The sequence below is a fragment of the Dermacentor variabilis genome, chromosome 2 (genome assembly GCF_050947875.1).
Source record: "Dermacentor variabilis isolate Ectoservices chromosome 2, ASM5094787v1, whole genome shotgun sequence".
NCBI lineage: Eukaryota > Metazoa > Arthropoda > Arachnida > Ixodida > Ixodidae > Dermacentor > Dermacentor variabilis.
Window position 1 is genome coordinate 257,909,005 of NC_134569.1, and position 24,027 is coordinate 257,933,031.

The 24,027-nt window shown below is 43.9% G+C and overlaps 1 protein-coding gene across 2 annotated transcripts in view; it reads right to left on the reverse strand.

The window, feature by feature from the left end:
- Positions 1 to 24,027, reverse strand: part of LOC142573266 (protein alan shepard-like) — a 160,870-nt gene that overhangs the window by 133,435 nt on the left and 3,408 nt on the right. For both annotated transcript variants that reach the window (XM_075682890.1, XM_075682889.1), the window contains exon 2: positions 6,311 to 6,495. In XM_075682890.1, coding sequence (XP_075539005.1) covers positions 6,311 to 6,495 — 185 coding nt within the window. The remainder of the gene's footprint in view (positions 1 to 6,310; positions 6,496 to 24,027) is intronic.

A 24,027-nucleotide genomic window follows, 5' to 3' on the forward strand; every position in this document is an offset into this window, starting at 1 on the left:
GGATCCAATGTATAAGGAACCCCGCTGTTACGTCGTAGCTGTGAAAACGTTCCCGCATGATACGTCGCAACTTAGCCCCCCGAACCCGCCTGGGCTAAAGTAGGCAACGCGCTCCAACCGCCCTTTTGGCTTGTGACGAGTTTTGGCCGGGCTTGGCTACGGAACTGGCTGCAAGAAGCCGCACGCCAGTTCTAGAGGCCGCCATCGAATTGGCGTGCGGCTTCTTGCAGCCAGCTCCATAGCCAAGCCCGGCCAAAACTCGCCAAAAGCCAAAATGGCGGTCACATACGACGACTACGTCGCCGTGGATGTTGTTGTCGGGACGTCAGAGTGTCAGAGCATCGCCGAGATCGTTGGGATCTCGGTCGCGAGTGAAGTCGCAGACTGCGATGCACGAGCCGCATGATGCCGGGGAGTTGCCAAATCGTAGCTTTCGAAAAGCCGTTGCGGCTCTGGACCTCCTCCGCAGGTACGTCGCACCTCACAGCGACGCTGACAGCAATGCGGCCTTCCAGGCTATTGAGAAACGTGTGGTGATTTCTAGCGAGCGAAAGAAACGGCAAGCCACAATTCTGGACTTTTTTTTAGGTCCTAAGCGCACTCTGTGGAAATAAATTGTCTATAGTTGAAGCTGCACTTTTTTTCATTCATTTTCGGAGCTTTCCTCACTGTTGCGTTTTCCTGGCTGTTACGTTTTTTTTCCCCGGTCCGGTGAAAAACGTATGAACGGGGTTCCACTGTATACTGTCCTCGATCTCGCGAGGCCTCGCGGCTTTTGCTATTCACATGGTTTCTAGTGGCCGAAAATCGCAGTCTGCCGCAGGTGAGAGCGGCGCGTTTCAGTTATCACCTATTGAAAGCGTGTGCTATGCTTCTGACGGCACCACATGCTGTGAAACAGACAGGCAAAGATGCTTATCGTAATATGAATGATGGTGAAGGCTGTGAATGCCGCGTGTGACGACCCTGGTGAAGATTTGCTGGTACCAAAATGAGAAATTTAGAACGCGCAGGTGTTTTCACATAGAGGGGTGGGAGACTATTGCGGTGAAGCTGCCGTAGCGGGCAGCTGTATACTGCTCTCAATGACAAGCACATCGCGCATTTTCTTGTTTACATGGTATCTAGCAGCTGGAAAACATATCATACAATCGCAGTTTGATGACGTACTGAAAGTTGGTGCCGAAAAATCATGTTTTTCGGGAATGTATGATCCAGTAAAAAAAATTAGCGTAACCCTATTCGGTCATTTGCTGTGTTCCCGATTGCAAGCATTGGCGCCAGGAAAACGTGTCAATGAGGTTATACTGTACACCACCCTTCTTGACATCACAGTGACAACAACAAAAAAATTACGGCAGATCCCAATGTTCTTGTTGCAATCTGAATTTCGCAACCTTTCTTGAAATATCTCAATTAAATGCTGAGCAGACACAATATGTGTGCAATTTTATTTCCAACTAAGTGTAATGAACTGTTCACATTCTTCTTCCATAGCAGAAGTTTTATGTCGTTTGGCTTACATGAGCGTTCATGCTCTGCACTACGTATTGCAGCATAGTGAATGCATGCCTGCCACGCAGTAAGATGTCAAGACTGAGGATTACACTGGGATCAACCTGGTTTACTCAGTGAGAAACTGACCAAGAAGCCATGCCAAAGAATGAAAAGTTTGGCATTATAGTTTTGTGGAAACCCGCAAGGTGGAGAGCAGTAACTAATTAATTAAGGAAAAATCAGACATCCACCCGTTCGTAGCAATCCGCCTCTTTCATGTTCCTGTGCTGCCCTCTGACGCACGCCACTGGAAACATTTTGGAAGGGTGTCGGGGATTTCGCCGGTTGATTTGTGTACCTGCGCTCATGTTGAGTGCGCGTCGGTTGTGCGGTTCGTGGATCGCGATTAACTAATTATGGTTTCTCCGGGGCAGCATGTCGTTAGCCCATCGAGTATACTGTGTGAACAGGCCCGAGTGCACTGTTGTGGTAACAGCGCGGGCTGATAAAGGCACGCTGAGTTCCTGCCGACGCGGCTGCCTTGAGTTCGTTGTCGCTGATGTCTGTGATTGCACATCGCTTTTTGTATTGCTTTTACACATTCACTAAACATTTCGCATATTCAAGAAGCCTTCGAGCGCAGCCTTAATTCCAAGCGCGTTTTGCCAAAGCGGTGCATTTGTTTACATCTACAGCTTCAGATCGCTGTTAGCTCTTCGAATATTGTAGAAACGGCGCATCGCTAATGTGAAATAATCTCAACATGTAGCAAAACATACAGACGTGTCAGTATGAACGGCCGAGTTCCTTAAACTTCTACTGTGATCAAGACGCATATATATTACGGGCTGTTACTACTGATTATCTGTTTTGTTTAACTTCATCATACTTACAGTTTGCGCATGCTATAAAGTATTATTAGAGACAACTGTGCTTGGAATTAGTCCCCACTTATATGCCGTGCAGTTCTCTCGTGAGAAGGCGGCTGCCATTGCTGACACCATTGGCAACTGAGCGAGTTTATGCTGCTGTATCGAATGCACTGTCTCTTCTTTCCTTTTTGACGCAGAGGTGAACAATGCTTCTTTGTAATTAAGAAATGTCAGCACAAAAACCCACACAGACCCACCATTTATGGGAATGCGACCGGTAGCGATCGGGAACGATGACCAAAGTACAAGATGTTGGCACAGCGCCGTGTCGCCGCTTGCCGCTTACTGTGTATGTGCCGTGCGAAATGAAGAGTAGTTATCAAATCGCTATAGGGCCGCAACCTAACTATAAGAGCGGACTGCTTATTTTTAAGTCCAGCTCCAGCGGTAGCGGGTACACGAACTCGACGGGCTCATGCCTAACCCAAACTTCGCTAAACAGGATCAACATTGACTCAAACGTTACGTGCACGGCTTGAGAGGACTGAAGCTCGAAGGCATGTCAACGCATTTTGAGCGCGAATAATTATATGTACAAGTGAATGAGCTGCAGCTATCGCATTGTCGGTTCGACGGCTGATCACGTAGGGTTAGGTCAAGCTATCACGGCCGACACTCTGATTTTGTCGGTGCTGTCGACACGAAAGCCCGTCGCGCTATATGACAACTCGCACCCATCGGTTGCGTCGTTGTCGGCCTATTACGATCAAATGATCTCAGTGACACAGTGCTGAATAGTCGGCCAATCGTCGGCGTCGGCGTCAGCGTCTTGTCGGTCTCGTATCGACCCAATGTTACCACGCCTTAAAACAGTACATGAAGTCAGGCACGCGCTGCCACCACCAACAACAGTGGGCCGACACTGTAAGAAGAATGCGTCAGCAACGTGTTTTTGAAGTGTCGCCCAAGTGTAACACAGGGGTTTATCGATAAATTTCACAGCTGTCAATGCAAGGCGGCAACTACGTGGTTAACGGTGCAGTTCGGACCAAGCCCTGGTCCTTTTCAGTTTCAAAGTGGAGTTGCAGTCTTATGCACGTTTTCGGCACCGCACCGACGCCGAGCTACCAGTAGAGTTTCAACGCGGTACATGGCACGAGCGTTTGGAACAACGCGCGTCCAAGCGCTTTTTTTTTTCCGGGGGTACTTTCCCCCGATATCTGGCCGCGCGCGTCCCTTCCAAAACGTTTCGTGACTAATCCGCTAAGGCATGCGCCGTCGCGCCGTGAAAGAGGCGGATTGCTACAAAGGAAATCTATATGGGTTTCTCGAAAAAAAAAAAAAAAAGCCTCGCAGTTGAAGAAAATTTGTCCTAGTCAAGCACAAATCTTGGTTTTTGGTTGTAGCAATTGCTACATTTTGCTACGAACAGGTGGATGTCTGATTTCCCCTTAATTAAAGAATGGGAAGATAGGCAAAGGAAGATTCGCTTCATTAAAACAGTCAAACACACTAACAATCCCATATATAGCGACCCATCAGTGATAATGACCACATTTCATTGCATTTTACGATTTTCCAACCGTGCCTATCGAGACTGCTTCTAAATATAACAATGTTTGAATCACTGTACTGTTTTTACAACCAACACTTCTAACCTTGTCACGGTAAAAAGAGGGTGCACGTGAATGACCAAAGCAGGGAGGCGTCACATGGCAGGGTGTGCCTCGCTTCAGTTCAACTGCCACGATAACGTGGCCTTCGAGATGAACAAGCAACAGCCATGCACGGATTTCAGAAAGTGCAAAAAAGGTCACGCGCAATCTCCTCTCAGGAGGCATGCCTCCAGAGAAGAGGAGGCGTACAGCATGGTGCGGGGCATGCACTAGCATGTGCACTGGTGTGATATCTGATGCCACTACGGCAGCACCCACATTCTTGTGCAATAGTTCTTGCAGCAGTGCATGCATTATGCCTATATCAACGATTTGGAACTACCATCAATGTCCTTCCACTGTGGGAATAACGGCCACTCAAGCGTTCCCATTGTTACTGTTGATATACGTGCTGACCGAGTTGGCGAGAACATTGCCCCACGTGCTACTACCACACAGTGTTGCAAAGGACCGGCGATTACTACGCAGTTATCAGATCATCGTTCGGCAACGCTTTGTTTACATGCTGCCGATTGCCAATAACGGTTCTTGATAACGTTCTATCCTTCAAACATTGGATTATTTTTTGCTCAAGGGACATACATAACATAATTTTACGGCTCCTGTATGGCTGACACGCTCTCATAACGCCAAGACAACAATATCAGAGATCTTCAAAGGATAGCGTCATGCTGCAGGAGTTTCCCAAGTTTATGTTCCTGGCCAACTAGAACGTTTCGCTCTTTTTTGTGCAAAATGCAGTCATGTCCCACAGATAGTAAAATGTATCACAGGCTCTCGAGTAAAAAATGTCGGCTGCGGTTCCAGTTTCAAATTGAGAGGTGGTCGGAACTGGGTGGCATTTTCAAAGAGCTATACGATGCCACATTTCGTTGTTTTGATTGACGTTTTTAACGTAAATTTGCAGCTAGGTGCGGGAGCACACTGGGAAGAAAAATGACTGGCAATCTGGTTTCTGGACCAAAGCAATCCCATATTGTAACTGCTGATGCCTGCTTCAGTACAGTTAATGTTGCAGTGTTTTAAAGGAGAGTCCATATATAACGAACTACTGATAACTACAACTACTAAAACTACTATAACGAACACTTTTCACAGATCTATCAAATTCATCATAAATGGGCTCACCCGTAATTGTGCACGCTTGAGGGCCCATAATTCTTTTGTTGCAGCGAGAATATTTTTGTACCATTTTGTTGCTTAATTGCAAAATTCTGCAGAGAACATAACTGGTCACTAGCAGATTGCAGGGTCATACAGGTTCAATTCAATTCAATATTAACTTTTTTAGTGCAGACTAGAAACATACTCTAGGCTAAAACCTGCAGTGTGCAGCTTGACTTCTTTCATGAGGTGTTGCACTCAGCAGTTGGTGACAGCAACAAGAAAAATAGATGTTAAAATGAAGATATAGAATAGAATATGGAAGAAGCAGTCTCTGTTGCAAAGCAAACTGATACGAGCAGTCGAGATGACAAAAAATTCAAGTTAGTTATCCCTACGTGGATGAATGCGAAAGCAAGCATTGTGACTACGTTACTTGAGCAGCCACGTCAGCAGACGCGCAGCGACGTCAAAAGACCAATGGTGTTCGTCACAAGGTTCTCACATGAAAGGTCATGGGTTCGACTGCCTTAATTAATTCTACCCTAATTACCTGTACCTTCATTAACACCAAAGGTTGAGGGCTCGACTCCCACCAAAGGTCGAAGGTTTTAAGAGTTTGGTTATGCCAACGCCTGATTTTCCATCTCATGAACCATATACTGCTTTCACGAAAGAAAAGAAAAAGAGAAAAAAAAAAAGATGATGGCTATATACACCAATTCGTCTGCCTTGAAAACACTTCCTGTAAGCTAAACTAAACGGATTGTATTTCTGATTAACATGTTTTATTTTAGCTGGATTAACAATTTTGAGTATGTTTTTAGCTTGCTATAGGCAACAATGCTTCGAAACAAGTTGTGCTGTCATTTTGCAGCTCTCTGGTGCAGTCAATAAACATGCCAGATTGGTACTTGTAGAAATGCTCAAAGCAGTACTGCATTTTGGAAAAGGTATGACTGAAAAGCTCTCACGCCAGGTCCTCAGTTGACCCATTTCGAGGATATTCCTTTCAGAGTGAATTCATTGAACAAGCTAGCAGACAGGTTGTTTCAATGAGGCATCGTGCGCTCAACATCACCCGAAAATGAAAGCATCCTCAAACCTGACTGAAGACAGGCGTGTGGCCGTGATATAAATGACTCGAGAGTGTCTACGTACGGTGCACAAAGGTTGAGCAGGTCCTTGTCAGTGGTGGTGTGGGTGAGGCCCTTGATGTACAGGTTGGTCTTGCTGAGCTGGTCGCCCTGCGAGCCACTGCTGCTGCTGCCACCAGCCGAGCCCCCCGAGTTGATGCTGGACGCAGGCGGAGAGCCCAGTCGGGCCGGGAAGGCGCCCTGTTGTTGCTGCACAAACAAAGGAACCACAAAAAGGCTTTCAAAACGAAAGCTGGAACAGTCGGTTCATAATTACGATGAAAGTAGTCTTCCAATCACAATAAGCATGCTGGGAAAGCCCATTTCATGCCTGAAACATTTATTGTTTGTGTACAATCATCACAAGAAAGAGCATGAATAAATGTGGGAGTGAAAAGAAACAAGCCACCAGACAGAAGAACTTGTCCTGTCGCTTCTTTCTTTTCTTCCTAATCTCCTCCGTAACAGTGTTTTTGGAAATGGTCATGCATGAACTTTTCGTGCCTGTCATTTTGCTTTCTTCATGGGTTACTAACTGAAAATGCTTTGACTGGCAGGTACAGTACAGCACAGTGTGTTATGGAACTCTAAAACACAGCAGCAGCAGCAGCAGCAGTAGTCTCATTTCCCCTAATGACCATTTTACCCTTTTGTGAGAAGGAGCTCCAGCTATTGGCCCCACGTGTTGGCACATTGTGTGCACATTCTTTAAAAAATTGAAGCCAGGGGAAGCACAGGAAAACTTTTTTGGCTGCACAATTATGTATTATCTATCTTATCTATAGTTTATTAATTCATTAGCCTTAGAAGTGTTCAAGTGGAAAAGAGTACACGCTCGTGCATGTTCAAGCAAATATTGATGCAACTAACTACATCTCCAGCTTACAAACACGTCCAACCAGACAAAAGCATTCACAAATACTTACTGAATACCCTTCCATACCTACTGTTTCAAGAACTCATTTTTTCTACTAACGATAAGAGAATGGAACCAACTTCTTGTACACATTATTGAAAGTGCGTCACCCAGTTTTTATCTGCCATTGAAACCGAAATGCTAAGCCGATGAGATTGTATTTTTACCTTTATACCCGACTGATTTATGAAAGTATGCTCACCGATTTTTCATCTTTCTTTTTTCTACGCTCACAAATTTGAAGTGTCATAGTACAGGTCTTTCTTTTCATTGTCTAGTATTTTATGTTGGTTTTCTTTTCCCTGCTGAAATTAATGCTTGAATTATCTTTTTTTCTGTACCTGTCTGTCTATATTACTCATAGATGCAGTTGTCATTCATTGTACTTTCATTGCAATGATACTGTTATTGTATCTGAAATAAGACTGTATTACAATTTGTGTGATTCTTAATTACATTTACCCACATTATATGCCCACCTGCTATGCTTGGGATTGGCAGTATAGTAAAATAATTCAAATAAACAAATGTACACACAGTGCCACTGATGATGGTCCGGAGCAGACCACCGTTAATTGCACGCAGCTCCAGGCACGATGTGTGGAGTGAGCTCCTAAAAGCACCTTGCAATGCGGTGAACAGTGTTTAAATCCTGGGTTCCGGACCTCAATAGGGTCCGATGTAATGCTAATGCATTTCTCCTGCATTTAATGCTAACTCAGACCTGAATTTTTTATTTGCAGTTTTCATTCAGTTAACAACACATGACTGTCATGATGCTGGAGACAAAACATGACATCAATAGCAACTAGGCTATGCCTTTAGCACCAAAAGATTCATTTACTGCGTACAATGGCGTTGGAAGAAATAGCGCTTGATGCCTGGGAATTGACAAACACATTCATTATTAATTAAGCCTTGATGCAATTAAAAAAGTTCATTTTCCCCATGGTTTCCTTGCCTTCATTGTTTAGTAATAAATTTAATAAATCCCCTTTCCTTTCATTCAAAATACAACAGCAATAGTTTGCAAATACTTGTGCATAGATATAAAATTCCTTGAGTAATAACAGCAGCTATGTGTTGCCATGTCAAATAAAAAAATCGAGGTATTCAGCTTATAAAAATGTGTAAAGAAAACATGGCAGACTTGCACAACATTGTAGAATCGCAATGCAAATTCTCGTGAAGCTGCTCAAGCTGTGTTCATGACAGCATTACCAATGCCATCACCTCAACACAGCTCGGCTGCAGTTAACATAACGTGGTGTCCCGCAACATCTCTAATTAACCTTATGTGTTTCACTTTGACCACATATCCCCAGTGACGTGCACAAAATACCCTGCAAATTTTGTTGCGTTTGCGTGAATGATTTGCTCAAAATCCAAGTATGTCAATGTTTTGAACACAGAATTTTCATCAACACTTCCCGCGAATGTTCAGCACAGATATTCCATGAGCATCCTTTTTCCAAGATTTAGTTGCACTAATAGCTTGCTGTAAAAATTAAGAACTAAATCAAAAGCCAATGCTTTCCCTTGTCACAGTGTCTCCAAACAATGTACACTGTGCTAAGGTTAGAGGGCCTACAGTTAACAAGGAATCAAGAAAGGATTGTCTATTGTAGATACTGCTCTTGAAGTGAGCAGAAGTGGAGTGAAGAATAGTACTGACACTGACAAAGTCCCGCAACAGAACCCTGTTAGCTCAATTGATATGACCTCGAAAGGGTGCAGTCACATTGCAAAGCACATCACACTGACTGCTTAAAATTGCAGCTTGGGCAATGCATTAAAAAAAAAAAAAATGCGGTCTCGTCACATTGTTGCACATAGGTGTGCTGCTGAGACAAGAAGCCTCACAGGCACCCCCACAGCCAAGATGGTGACCAGATCTTATGCACTACCCCTTCAGGCACTGACACTGAAAACTAGCCGGGTTGCAGCGCCAAGAATTTTGTCAAACGAAGTGAGCAATGTCAGCCTGTGGGCAAGCCACAGTGATGGCCGGAGCAATCTCACAGGCAACTAGCAAACGATGCAGTGATCTAGGAGCCTCGTGGACTCTGCAGAACAAACACCACAAGAAAAATCAAGAGTAATCTGTCTCACTGTACTTGATGCACAGACATTTCCTGCTATACTAAAGCTGTAACTCACCGCAGGTAGCAATAAGTGACAGCGAGTGCTATTCAACATGAAAATAGCTGGGTATGAAAGTTTCCACATCACACTTGCAAACTTGGCAAAACTGAAATACTGGGGACGTATTCTCTGTTGCTCACCTTCGGGGATATGATTATTTTTCAAAGATTTCATGCGACTAGCACCAGATATCTTATTGCTCCAGGCAACAGCATTCCTTGTACAAAGCCAAGCATTCTGTCTTAGCACAGTGTCAGGATCACTGCCGCTTGTGTATGCCAACATGACCGATCCTGGTCACTCTGAGATGGCATTTTAGCACATATATGCTGCACGCCTGGCCCCGGCTACAACCTAGGTGATGTACATATATATACAAATATGTTTGTGATGAAAAACATTAGCCCAATTGTGGCTGGAATCAAACCAGGCATTAAAGGTACCAGCATTATAGCCCCAATGTTACAACAGTGTCAATATGGAATGACTGACAATGCAGTCATTTATTTTTTTGTGCCCCAAAAATATACTAGGTACCTTCAAAATGTGAGGAAAGTGATGCACACTCAATTACTTGATTTGAGTAATTCATTATTCTATTACTGACCACTAGCCACTAATATTTTGTCTGGGTCAAAAAACTGCAATTCTAAAAAGCTAGTTAAATCTGCTTGTGCAAATGGTAATGTAGATGGAATGAGACGTTATGCAGGAAAATTTTCCACAGAAGGTATTTTATACATTCATGTCAAGAATCAAACTGTTCAACTGCACAATCGAAATTTCTATTACTCATTGGTAACAGAAATACTGGATAACAGATTCACTCCTACGGTCTATTGCAAGGAAGCAAATTCTTCACAAGAAGGTAACATTAACATTTCAACCCTACAGCAAACTAAAAAACCGCTTTTGGAAGCATCTAATATTCTAGGTATGCAAAACACGATTATGAGAAGAACCTTCAACAAACTAAAAAACTGCTTTTGTAAGTATCTAATATTCTAGGTATGCGAAACACAATTATGAGAAAAAAATATTGGAAGAACAGTAACTGGAGACATTAAAATGTTAATATCAGCAAATCTGATTCTGTCATCAGAAAAGTCATCCAAAACAACAAGATAAACACTTGCCAAGCAGGAGATATAGCTAATGCATCCAGTGAACAATTTGCCGCTTCCACTAACTTGTTTACTTTCTTTGCATTACCCGATCTGCCACCATTCATGACCCTGCCTTACCGCAAGAAATTTATTTTATTTCCTCACTAAAAATACTGGACCTGGCCTAGATTCTGATCAGCCACTGCAAATCATTTATTTCCGCTAATATTTCATTCTTGCAAGTTTGATGTTTAATGGTGCAAGGGCCAGGTATGGCCAAAGAGCGCCATGCCCGTGGTAATGAGTTCTATGACGTTGATGTGATGTGGCTGTAAAGGGGCCTTAAATACGGTCGCTCTAAAGTGCGTAAAATCAATGTGTAATGTGTAATAAGATTATGGCGACGAGAAATGACGTGTACTATGAGCATTAAGATGCATTATTCGTAGCCACTTGCCTTCGGCCCTTGCAGGAGTAGTGATCACCGTCACACATACTGGCACCGTGAACTGACCTCAGCAGGTGGCGCCCCGGATGAGCGCAGCCCTCCCCACCTCACTCCACTCTGGCCTTCTCCTCGGAAGTGCAGATGAGATTGCCCACACAGCGGCAGATGCCGTGGCAGCTGGCAATTCCACATTCGCTTTCATCTTTCGCCTATGCTCGTTCGCTCGGTTACGAGGTATAACGCCACTGAGGTGTGCCGACACTCAACGCAGGAATGTGCGTTTAAAGAGCTATGCTCTAAGAAAGGTCTCATTGATGCTACCCTTGACGACGACACGGGCGGCAGAAAGGTTTTGTTTTCTCCACAGTGAGCCACCTGCCCTATCAAGTTTCAGTAGTTTCGTTATCACGTAGTGCTGCACTGGTTTTGCTGGCTCAAGAAACTCACATGAACTGCAATTAGCAGAGAATGCCCCGTCCATGTGATGTCGCGGGATTCCTAAATGGTCCAAGTCACTTGACCAAGAGCAGCTACAGCGGCGAAGCCAACTCTTCGCTTAGTTTCTCCATGACCGCATGTTTGCGTCTTGCGCAGAAAGCCATAGTGCCGTTTGTCGGGCACTCTTTTACTCACGAACGGCAGTAAGCAGTAATGGCGTATGGAATGTCACCGCTCCCCCAATCGGGTGGCAGGAGATTTTCATTGCAGTAAAGGTATTCAGACCCTTCAGACGCAATTTTCTCGTAAACTAAGTCTTTTCTTGGCATGAAACAGGGGCTGTGAGGCCAGATATTTAAGGTATTTTAACAGTTCACGTCAACTTAGTATTTGCCTTTAGTGTCCCTTTAACCTTCATAAAGATATCCATTTACATATCAGTACATGTGCACTCTGGCCTTCCACCCTTACCAAGATGCAGCCACGAGGGTTGGGAATCGGACGTTCAACTTTATACTCAGCAACACAGTTCAAAAATTTATAGCAATAAGGTGACAACACCCACCATTAAACTGTCTAACCGGTGTCTGCAATGGCAACCTGCCTTTGAACACCTATGTTCCGAAGTGCCCAAAGCTGAGAAGGGGGGGGGGGGGGGAGGAGTGGTCAGTTGCTCCCCCTTCATACAGCTTTTCATGATGCATGATAAGCACTTGATCCTCTGAATGCTTTTTCTGTATACATCTGTGAGAGTCTCTTCACAACAGCATTATAATGCAGCTCATTTTGTGACCCCATTGTCATCAGAAATCCGTAGCAGAAAAATGGCCCAGAAATTATGTCATTTTCATCTAACAAATAAAGAACAAAAGAAAAGTGGCCACGGTGAGGTCCTCTGCAGTTGGCAGGTGGTGGGAGGTGGTGTTAGCCAGCGCCATCCACGGCCAAGGTGGGCAGATGTGGAACCTTGGCTCTGAGTGGCGCTGGCTTAATCTCCCTAGGGCTAGACCTAGCAAAGCATGAATACACAAGTGGACGAATTGATAGCCGTCATCGTAGCACAATTGGTAGTGCAATGCACGCATAATGCGGAGGTTGTGGGTTCAGCTCCCACTAGTGACAAGCTATCTTTTTGTCCACTTTCATTTCCCTTTTCTTCATTATTTTTTACACTCTAGTTTAAACCACAGTTAATTTCCCCTATGCTTTCCTTGGTTTCATTGTCTGTTGGCTTTATGTGGTAATGATTAACTGGAAATTTAGGCGAAGTGCCTATTTTTTCCTTACATTGCTATCACACCTGTTTGATATATAAGCACGAATTAGGCCGGTTTATTTGTGCCTATCAGTGCATATTTTATGCTTTTGCGCCTAATTTGGTATACGAGGGCCTAACAATGCCTTTTTCAAAGCAGTTGTTTTCTTTCCGTCTTACTTACTTTGGTTCCTCTTGCCAATTTTCATTCACTGCTGCACAACATGTGTGAAAGATGCCAAAAACAAAGACACTCAGGAGTGTGCCACTCTGGCAATTGACCCATGCGTGTGGACCCATAAGCATGGTCCTTCCGTGGACTGAGAAGACAGTGTTGCTGTGAGAAACCACTGCAATGCTCAGTGCATTGAAAATGAGCACAAACTTTCTAAATGTGTGTGTGTGTGTGTTTGTGTATGTGTGTGTTGACAATTTTAATGTTGTCAGAAATTCTCAATGCCTAACATTCTGTGATACCAAAGGATGCGAAACCACTTAACATTCCGTTGTACAGCTTGCATCTCTGGATGTTGAGCAATCATTCCCTGCATATAAGCAGGTATTGAGTGACGGAAGGAACAAATTTAGGCCACAATACCTTGAGGTGATGCTCGTTGGCCATGGCGTCTATAATTTTTTTTTTGTCAGTTTGCCAGTTATGCCAAAAGAAAGGTCACAAGGCAGACGAATGCAGGACTAGGTCCATGGATAAGGCGGCATGTATCATGAGGTCAAGAGGATGTAAAGATAGAGCAGGACATGCCTGTAGTGGAACGCGAGGTACAAGGACGCAAGGCTATGGTCTTGAGAGACACGGGAGCCAATACAATTTTAGTAAGGAGGAGTCTAGTACCACCAGAAAGCATGACCGGGTGCTTTAAACCAGTAATCTTGGTAGATAAGTTCGTTACATATCTGCCAGAGGCACAGATTCAAATATTGACACCCTTTATTACAGGACTAGTCACAGCTAGATGTACGGAGGACTCCCTTTATGATTTGATTGTGAGAAATGTACCTGGGGTAAGGAGAGCAGACGATCCAGACCCAAGTTAGAAGAGGAAAGGGAAGGATGTGAAAGAGAAAGAACGCTCAGAAGCGCAAAAAGGGGGGATGCAAGAGACAGACATAACGGCTGCAGTACAAACGCGAGCAAGCAGTAGTGGTACCAAGCCCCTGACAGCGTTGCAAGTCTCAGCCACTAAAGGATTAAATGTAACCACTGCAGAATTTAAAGAACTACAGAGCAAGGACGAGTCAATACGAAAGTGTGAACTAAAGATAGGAGAACTGGCGCGTAGGAAAAGGAGTAGAACAGTAGTGGAGTTTGTAAAGAAGAATACCCTACTATACCGGAAGTGTGTGTTTAGTTCAGATAGGGAAGTACCACAGTTGATGGTCCCAAAGGAACTAAGAGATACAGCACTGAAGATAGGGCATGATAGTGTAGTGACAGGTCATCAAGGTATAAAGAGCACGTTAGAAAGGATCAAAGAAGAGTTCTTTTGGGCTGGGATGCAGAGCGGTGTAAAACGGTATGTGCAATCATGTTATGTATGCCAAAAGACGGTGACTAAGGGACGTGTAAGAAAGTATGAAGAGAGAAAGGCGAAAAGGGGAAGAACGAAGAGAGGAGTAGAGTTTGCATGGAGATTGCCAAAGAGAAGGACCAGAAGGAGGTGCACTCTTATATAGATAGGGAGACCATGGGGCAGAGAGTGTTAGGCTGAACCAAGCCCTAGCAGCCATACAAGTAGAGAAGTTAAGGGAGTTGATTCACAAGTTCGAAGAAGTGTTTTCAGACCTCCCAGGGTGGACATTTTCAGACCTCCCAGGGTGGACAGAAGTGCGGTGTGAGCTATAGTAGTATTAGGGCATTGGAGTGATGAAATGTCAAGAGTGTAACACGGATGATGAAGTGCACGTGTAAAGTGGTGAGAACAATGATTTTGCAAATGTTGTGAACTGTGCATGTGGTGAAATGTGCATGACAGTGTGGTGATGTGTTGTGAGCTACGACGACGCAAGGAAAAGCACACAAGTCACAGTGGGAGAGTCAAACTCGCCACCATGAATACTGACAGAAGAAGGCTTTTTGGAAAAAAGCTCCTGAGAAGGGGGCCCATGTCGTATGTAAGAAGCATGGGGCTCAAAAAGAAAAAAAGAGGACAATGTGCGCCCATCGGTCAGAACGGCACGAGCCCTCAAGGCGCGCGACTCGAGGTGTGATCGGGAGAGAAGCGGCACTGAGCTGTGATTATCGGCGTGGCTCTGGGCCAAGAAGGTTGGAGCGTCAGCTTTGCACTGGCGATGGGAGCAATGAAGGTTCGGCCAAGCCCGTGACACTGGCAATCCAGGGTGTAGCCGTCGAACTCAGCGACGTTCGAGTGAGGCTCCTGGACCTGCTGCAGCAGCTCACGGCGGTGCCAGGCACTCCAGGAATTGTATCCCCCTTCAGAGGCAGACCAGCACAGACGATAGTCTCCGGGGCATCTCGTCGGCACTCGGAGAAGTAGCGGCAGAGCCCGACGTTAGGCCTAACCAGGGAGGCTGGAGTGAAACGTCACAGACATAGTTCGGGACACCGACATCCGAGACTGAGGAGTTGGCCAGTCGATTCCAAGGCAACAAAGCTTGCGAAGTCGACAGGAACACCGACTGGGACCAATAGATGACGCGCATCGGACTTGGAGAAACGTGCGATGACAGAACTTTGTAAGAGCGTTCCTTTTTGTTAGCGCACAGCCATAGGCCAGGGTTGCCGGACTTTCGCGCGGAATGCGCTAAGGACTGAAGTGGCCGGCAATTAGAACATAGTCACCATTAAGTGGGCGACAAAGGTGCCGATTGCTCTTAATGGCATTGCATTTCTTAGGAGTGTTGGCTGGAGTTAACTGAGTGTTGAGTGTGTTTTATCTTGGGTTTGTCCTTAGTAAAATCTGTTTACTGTGCTCACCTGCGTCTCCCGACTCCATCTCTCTCAACATCCGCACGGCCCCTAGATCAGTGACGTAGCCGCGTCCCTGCACCTACGTACTCAGATCCACAGTGTGACGTCGCCCGTGGTGACAAGTGACTTCGAGAATTATTTGTGTGATCTGTTGCTTGAATTGACGAATGGAACTTTAGAGAAAGAATAAAACACACAAACGGATTGTCGCTGTGTTTTTTGTTTTACTTTGCACCGAAGCAAGAGATGTACTTTCGCTTCGTCTGCTTATTCGCATGGTCGTGCAGTCATGTGCGCAGGTACCAAAACTATGGCATTTTCTACTGTGTTCCAGTGCGTGGTCATGCTCTGAAATCCGCTTGTTCTGCCTCAATATTCGTGTCGCACTGAATTACACTGCTAGTCATGTGTTTGTGCACAGCATGCAAAATCGTGCACTGCAGGAACGAGACAACAGCTTGCACAAAACCAGACAATCACAACAGCTCGTGCACAGCACCGGGGGAAAAAAAAGCGAGGAGAAAAAAGAATGAAGGTGGAGCCAGTGATGTATGCGTCACGCGATCCTCGAAGTCCGGTATGAGAGATGCAGGGGAGGAATTTCACTTGCAGAGGCGAGATGGGGCGAGTAGAGAGAGTCTCGCTATGCCGTGGAGCTCGCCTCCTAAAATCATGGGTTCCCGGCACTGAAATATTTGTATCTCTGCTATTAATGCGCCCATTTGAAAAAACTTTGCGGCAGAACGCTCCCTAGAGGGCACGTAACAACTTTAAGCGTACAACAAAAATGTGCTATGGGGCCTGGTGAGGGGCCCTTTAATTACCCAGGTATTAAGTGGTCGACGTCGTCCCTGAAGGCAAGCAACAGATCTGGATGTCTTCACTTTCTACAAACCTTACGCTTTCATCATTTAATTCAAGTCGTGCGCAAACCAACTCGGGGTGACCACGTACTAGACATTCTTTTAACCTTTTGAGGGTCCATGATGTAAATACACGGCGCCGCGAAAAAGTCCAAAATGGTCAATGCCGTATATTTACGCCGCCGTCTGTACATTTAAAACGTGCTACGATTTCCTAACTTTGTTTTCTGGCAGGTGCTGCCACCATGTGGGAATACAGGAAATTTCTTGCACTTCCCTTCCTCAGTTTTCATTGCACAGTTTGTTTTAGAGCTTGTTTGCTCTCGCACGTCTATATACTACTGATCGTGCATTCGCGCGCGCGCAGGCGGTTTCGGCTTCCTGCGCTTGCAAAACTGTTGGCTATTTCGTTACTAACCCTCACAGGGCGACCACTTGTTTCTCGCTTGTTTAGTGCTCACAGGGGTGCGCATAGGAAGGATGCTGCCGCGCATGCATTTTCTTTTTTCTTTCTTTTTTTATGAGACTCGTGAAAACTAATTGCCTCTGTTTGGCAATAAGATAGATTAGTGGAAGCTTGTCACACGTTTTGCTTTTTTGATGGGCACACAACCAGAGTTTTCTTGAGTGTGCGCTCACCTACGCAGTTCAATTACACTATGGACGTAAATATTACTGTAAGAGCAGGGACATTTGACACTTGCGAAATATTCTCGTGTGCGCATTTTGTAAGCCTTATGTGTGTAACAATGCATCAAATTTTTAATTCTTATAAGCTTACTTCCCTTTTTTATACTTATTCATGAATAAGCAGTACATATATACCAATGCAAAATATTTTCACACTTTACGGTCACCTTAGAAAAGTTACGGTAAATTTTTTTCAACATAGGTCCTTCAGAAGAATTGGAATCTGCAATAAAAAAAAAATGACCCTGGGCAGTTGCTCATGGCGAAAAAAATCGACCCTCAGAGGGTTATCAAATCATCAAGACCTTGCTGCGACACATGTACTAGAACCATTAAGTGACCACTGAGTGGTGCTGTGTTCCTTTGCATTGAAACCTGCCAAGCAAAATAAAGCGAAAAAAAATGCATTCTCAACTACGCATGTGCCAACAATGGCAGAATGATTGGTATGTTAGCCTCATTTACAGCCGACATTGCAAACAATTTTCCAAACAGAATGGTCAACAACTGGAGCTTGTTTCACGATAAACTCAAAGTTCAAACTACGTGTATACCGAAAAAGACCATCAGCTCAAGACAGAATCAATGGTTTAACCGTGAAGTGACGAAATGCATAAAGAAGAAAGAAATAGCGTTCAGAATAGCTGCCCGAACAAATTCTGCAGTGGCAAACTACAAAACCATAGCGCGCCATACAGAAACTAGAATTCTCAAAGCTAAAGACACGTTTTTTCATTGCACCCTTCCCAATATGATAAAAACTGATGCGAAAGAGTTTTTGGCAAATAGTTAACCCAAAACCAAATCACACTGCTCCCTTACTAATTTCCGAAAGTGAAGCAGTGCTTAACACAAAAGATAGCACAGAGTTATTTAGCAAATACTTTTCTGCAGTTTTCACTAATAAACTGCCACTTGATGGCACTCACATAATTGAACAACCATCTATTAAATTCCCTTTTCATCCATCATAATATCGGAACATGGTGTCTCTCATGCAATTGACAGGCTTCCTCATAAAACCAGCCAGGTCCTCATGGTATAAGTGCTAGACTTCTAAAATTAACCTCGTGCTACTCTTCTGCTTTGTTATCTCTAATATTAATTTCAGCAATCCCTTGATACGGGATGCCTACTGGAAGATTGCAAACCAGCATTAGTAATACAGATATCTAAATCTGGTAACACAGCAGACCCTAACAATTACAGGCTTATATGACTGACATCTATTTGTTGCAAATTACTGGAACACATCCTGTACTCTCACATTATAGCGTTAGCCTACTCCTCAATAACCAACATGGCTTTCATCAAAATCGCTCGTGTCAGATGCAACTATATGAACTTGTAACAGATATTCATATTTGCTCAAATTGATTTGTAAAGACACCATTTTTATTTATTTTTCTAAAGCTTTCGACCGGGTACTTCATAATCAACTAAAACTGAAAGTTAGGAACCTACAGCTTGACTACAACACGAAGTGATGAATTGAGTTTCCAACAAAGAGATTTCAAGAAATCAGTTTAAACAACTGCTTTTCTAACCACACACATAAGTTTGGGACTTCCTCAAGGGTCAGTCCTTGGTCCACTGCTATGTTTAATATACATCAATGACATCGCAACCAACATTACTCCCCAAATATGTCTCTTTGCAGATTACTGCGTGTTGTATAATGAAATAAGCTGTCCTGCCGACATCTCTGTGCTGCAGTCTGATTTAACAAAACTAATTGAGTGGTGTGACACATGGCAGATGGAAATTAACATAGCCAAAACTAAACACGTTAAACTTGCTTCGATTACTCGACTTACCTCTGACCAGTATATAATATGCGGTATTACTGTTGACTCACTATCTTCAATCAAGTACTTGGGTGTTCTGTTTACCTCCAATTTAAGCTGGAATGCTCACATTGAACACATTGCCACAAATGTATATAAAAAACTTGGTTACCTGAAATGGCGCTTACACCTTGCAAACACAGATACCAAACTTCGGACATGCAGTTCTCTTATCAGGCCCTCATTAGAATATGCGTCCATAATTTGCCACCTCTATCCCTCTAATCTCACGAATCTACTCGTATCAGTTCAAAATAAAGCTGTGCGGTTTATCTTACTTTCATACTCTCTATATCAAAGTATGTCCACCTTAAAGAAATCACTGAATCTCCTTTTTTTTTTTACATGTGCAGGAAATTATCACGGTTGTCGTTCTTCCATAGTTTTACCATTGCAACATTGCATTCGCTCGAGCTCATAGTCTTCCCGCTCCGCACATTTCGACCCGTGCAGACCATGTTCTAAAGTAAAACCTATATTTTCCAGGACTGACGCTCATCAAAATTCACCTCTAGTATTATCTATTACCAACTGGAATTCGCTACCTTCAAGCATTGTCTCGCTTATGGAATCATCATCATTTCATGCAGCACTGCTAACCTTTTTAGAGTGTATCAACCTGTGTGAACGCATGTGTGCTTGAATATTTACGTAAACAGTGTTTTCATGTGCTTGGTATTATATAACAGTCATTCTCTGTTTCATCTTATATGTATTTCTGTAGCTTGTTTACCTAAATCATCATTCAATTGCATCTTAAAGCTTTTGTTCTGATGGGTAGTGTTCATCTCCATCGCGTTTTAAGTTCTTATGCATTTTTCACACTACCAAATATTGTATAAACTTCGTTCCTCTATTCTTTCTGCTTCTGTTCTACGTTTAAATTGATTTTTTTATTGCCCCTAATGTCTTCCTATATTATTTGCATTGTACACATGCATTTACACTTGACCTTTTTCATCCGCCCCCTATGTAATGCCCTAACGAGCCCTTAGGGTACTCGAATAAATAAAATAAATAAATAGGAGATGCAGATTAAAGGTAGTACAAGCCCATGCTCCAACGTTCAGTCATGACGATGAGGTAATAGAACAGCTGTATGAGGACGTCGATTAGTAATGAGAAAGGCGCAAACTCAGTATACTGTAGTTATGGTCAACTTCAATGCAAAAGCCGGGAGAAAACAAGCTGGAGACAAGCAACTGGCAACTATGGCATTGACTAGGGAGAGTAGAGGAAGGATGTTGGTAGAATTTGAGAAAGGAAACGAATGTGAACAATGAATGATTTCTTCTAGAATCACAATAACAGGAAGTGGACATGGAAAAGCCCTAACAGAGAAACAAAAGTGCAATTTGTTTCATTTTCTGTGCTGACCCCAGTAATGTACAAAATGAAGAAGCGTTAAGTATGGTCAGGGGTAGTGATCACAGGTTAGTGATGTCCAGGACTGTCCTGAACTTTACGAGAGAAAGGAAGATAACTATAAATAGGCCAACCTGTTAACAGTCAAAAGCAGAGGCTCATGAACAAAATGATGTTAAAGAATCGGAGAATGACGATAGCATAAATGCAATGAATTAGACCTTAATACAAGCAAGTACAGAGGCACCTAGAGAACTTGGATGCAAAGCACCAAGATAGCAAACAGGCAAGTTCTCCCAAGTAACAAAGGTGATAATAAGGGAACGAAAATAGAATAAAGTGTCTGACCCCAGAGATAAGGTTGAATTGGTTAACTGTCAACAAGAGGAAAATAAGCCACACACAATATAACACTGGAGTGATTGAGGGAGCACTAAGGAATGGGGGAAGCATGAAGCCATAAAAAAAACTTTGAATTGGAAGAAACAAGATTTATGCAGTTAAAGATAAGCAGTGCAATGTCATCAACTTTGACTATAACAAAGGCAGCAGAGGAATTCTATGCTAAGCTGTACAGCGCCCAGAACAGCCATGAGCCACGATCAGAGCAGACTCAAAAAAAAAGGAAGCAGTAGTTTCACACATAATTAGGGATGAGGTTAGAAGGACATTGCAAGATACTGCGTTTACTTGTATAAGGCCTGTTCCCCCCCTTTGGAGCATGAAAATTTGGGGGGGCAAGTTTCACAAAGCATCCCACGCACTCTCTGGTGATGTTTCATTTCCAGAAACCACTACTTCATGGCACTAGTTACTGTCCTACCAACGACAGCATCTTCACTATCATCGTATCCGACCACATCATTCAGCATGGATCCAGCAGGCTTTAGCTGTATCAGCCTACCTGCAGCTCACTTAAGGGCCATCACTGCAAAATGCGTGCAGGTGGATTTTTAGCTGTAGATCTATTAATATCAAAATACTGCAACCTGCCGGCGCTATCGCAGGAGTGGGGTGGTAAAAAAAATGAAGTAAACACTGAACCATGTGCACCTTATACACAAACCACAAGGTGAAAAAAAGAAGAAAAGGAAATGCTAACTTACAAAATGCCTACCTATCACAAATGAAACATTATTCACTGCACTTAAAGAAATCCTGTACAGGGGGTGATTGCATGTTACTAGGCAAACAGTTCCTGAATTCAACAGTTCAGAAGGAAAGGCTATACTTGAATAAGTTGGTGCGAGTGCGAAATATGAAGTCATTAAGTTCACAGCTGTTTCTTGTTAATATTAAATAGCTGTTTCTTGTGAACAGTAAATTATGGGGTTTTACTTGCCAAAACAACGATCCGATTATGAGGCATGCCGCAGTGGGGGACTCTGGATTAATTCTGACCAATTGGGGTTCTTTAACGTGCACTTAAATCTAAGTACACGGGTGTTTTTGCATTTCGCCCTCATCGAAATGCAGCTGCCGTGGCCGAGATTTCATCCCGCAACCTCATGCTTATCAGCACAACACCAGAGCGACTAAGTAACCATGGCCGGCGTGTTTCTTGTTGATAACATCCTAGCAGGGAATAGCTAGTTGTTTGGGGAAGCATAGTGGTTTGAGTGGCATGAGGTTGAACGAAAGTTCTAACCTTCCCACTCAGTGCTGCTCGGAAAGTGGGGGAGGCTACTGATAAAGCTAGGTCGAAAGAGGGCAAGAGGCTCCAGACATAACGGTGAACAGCTTTTCTTTGAACTGACTCTACCGATGCCGAACTGTGTGGATTCCATACCGCAGAGCCATCAATATTGATCTAATGACGGTTTTATCTGTTAAAGCTTTGTTCGTTGTGGAGCTACATGACGAGTGCTTCGTAAGTAACCTAGTTTCATTGCATACTAGAATGATAATCCTGGTATGCCACGAGTTTCACACAGTCCCTTGTGCTTACACCAGAAGAGATCAACATTGAGAAGACCAAGGCACTCTTACATAAGATATTAAGAACACAAGGCTGTATCATTTAGACAAGTAAATAGATGTGCTTCTACAGTTCAATATGGTTTGACATGTGCACAGATTTACATTAGCTTACATATTGCATTATAAACTATGTTGTTATTGGCAATTTTCCTTTTTCCACGGCATTCCTTGGTCAATTATTGGTGTTTACCAAAATTGGAAGGACCTGGCATACAAGTCATCAGCAGATAAATTAACTGACTGCAGTGTGATGCAGTTAGCACACAGACGAAACTCCGAGTGAACTGTTGGACTCTCAATGTGAAAAATATCATTGTTACCAGTCCAGTTCAATTAGTAATCAAAGACTATGATGTCACCTGTGAGGCGAAAAAGTTGACGCAAAATTCAAGCTGCGTGCTGTTGCATTTGCACAAGAACATGGTAATCGGGCCGCAGGAAGGCAGTTTGAGGTTAGTGAGAAAATTATACGCGACTGGCGCAAAGCTACCAGCATGCTCCAGACAATGAAATTGACTAAGGAGGCCAACCACGGCAAGAAAGCACGCTGGCCGGAGCTAGAGGATCGTCTGCGCGTGGTGGGTACTCGGAGCCGAAGGCAGCGGGCTGTCTACACTCTGAAGGTGAAGACCCTTGGAACAGATGAATACTGTTGGATTTATGGGCAGTCCGTCATGATGTTTTCGCTTTATGCGGCGTAATAAGTTGGTGATGTGAGTGCGGACGACGATGTGCCAGAAGCTCCATGACGATTTTCAGGAACAACTGGAGAACTTCAGTGTGTTTGTCAAAGAGCTTGTGACCAAGGACATCTATGCGAGCCACATCGTAAACATGGACGAAATCCTGCTTACATTTGATATTTCCCTTAGGAAGAGTGTCGCCGAGAAACGAAAAAAAACTGTAACAGTGAGGTCAACTGGCCATGAAAAATCGCACTTCACTGTTGTTTTCGCCTGCTGCACGGATGGTACAAACTGCCTCCCATATTAATTTTCAAGTGGGAGGCGCTACCAAAAGACTCCTTTCCTCCCGCTGTGGTGGTATAGGCCAATGCCAAAGGATGGATGGATGAAGATATGATGAGTCTATGGCTTGACCAATGTTTTTCGCGTCGACCTGACGGATTTTTTCATGTTAAGAAGGGAATGCTTGTGATGGACAGTATGCGGGCACACATCACGGATTCCATAAAAAAGAAGATTAGTGCGAAGAACGGTGTCCCAGTGGTGATACCAGGCGGGATGACGAAGATGCTGCAGCCCCAAGACATTTCTGTGAGCCACAGTTTCAAAGCAAAGCTGCGATGCTTCTGGGAGTTGTGCATGTCCAAGGGTGACCACAGTTTTACGAATACAGGACACATGAGACGCACGTTTGGAGAGGTGGCCAAATGGGTCTCCAACGCTTGGGACTCCATTTCTGTCAAAACCGTTGTAGCTGGATTCTCAAATGCCGGACTGATCTCCTTTGCGAGTGGTGACGATGTTGGCGAAGACATCAGTGAGTCTGAGGACAACAGTGATGCGCCGGTGGAACTCCCACTTAAAGTTGCTGGATTATTTGTTAGCGACTCGGAGGAAGAAGGGTTCGATGGTTTTGCCTAAATGCCGTCTTTAAGTACATGCCATCAATGTGTATCAAAAACCATATTTTGAAAAATTAGTTCTGTCTAGACACCGGTGCGCCTTATATGTTTTTCTATTTTTCTGAAAAACTGCTGTTTTGAGGGGGGTGCG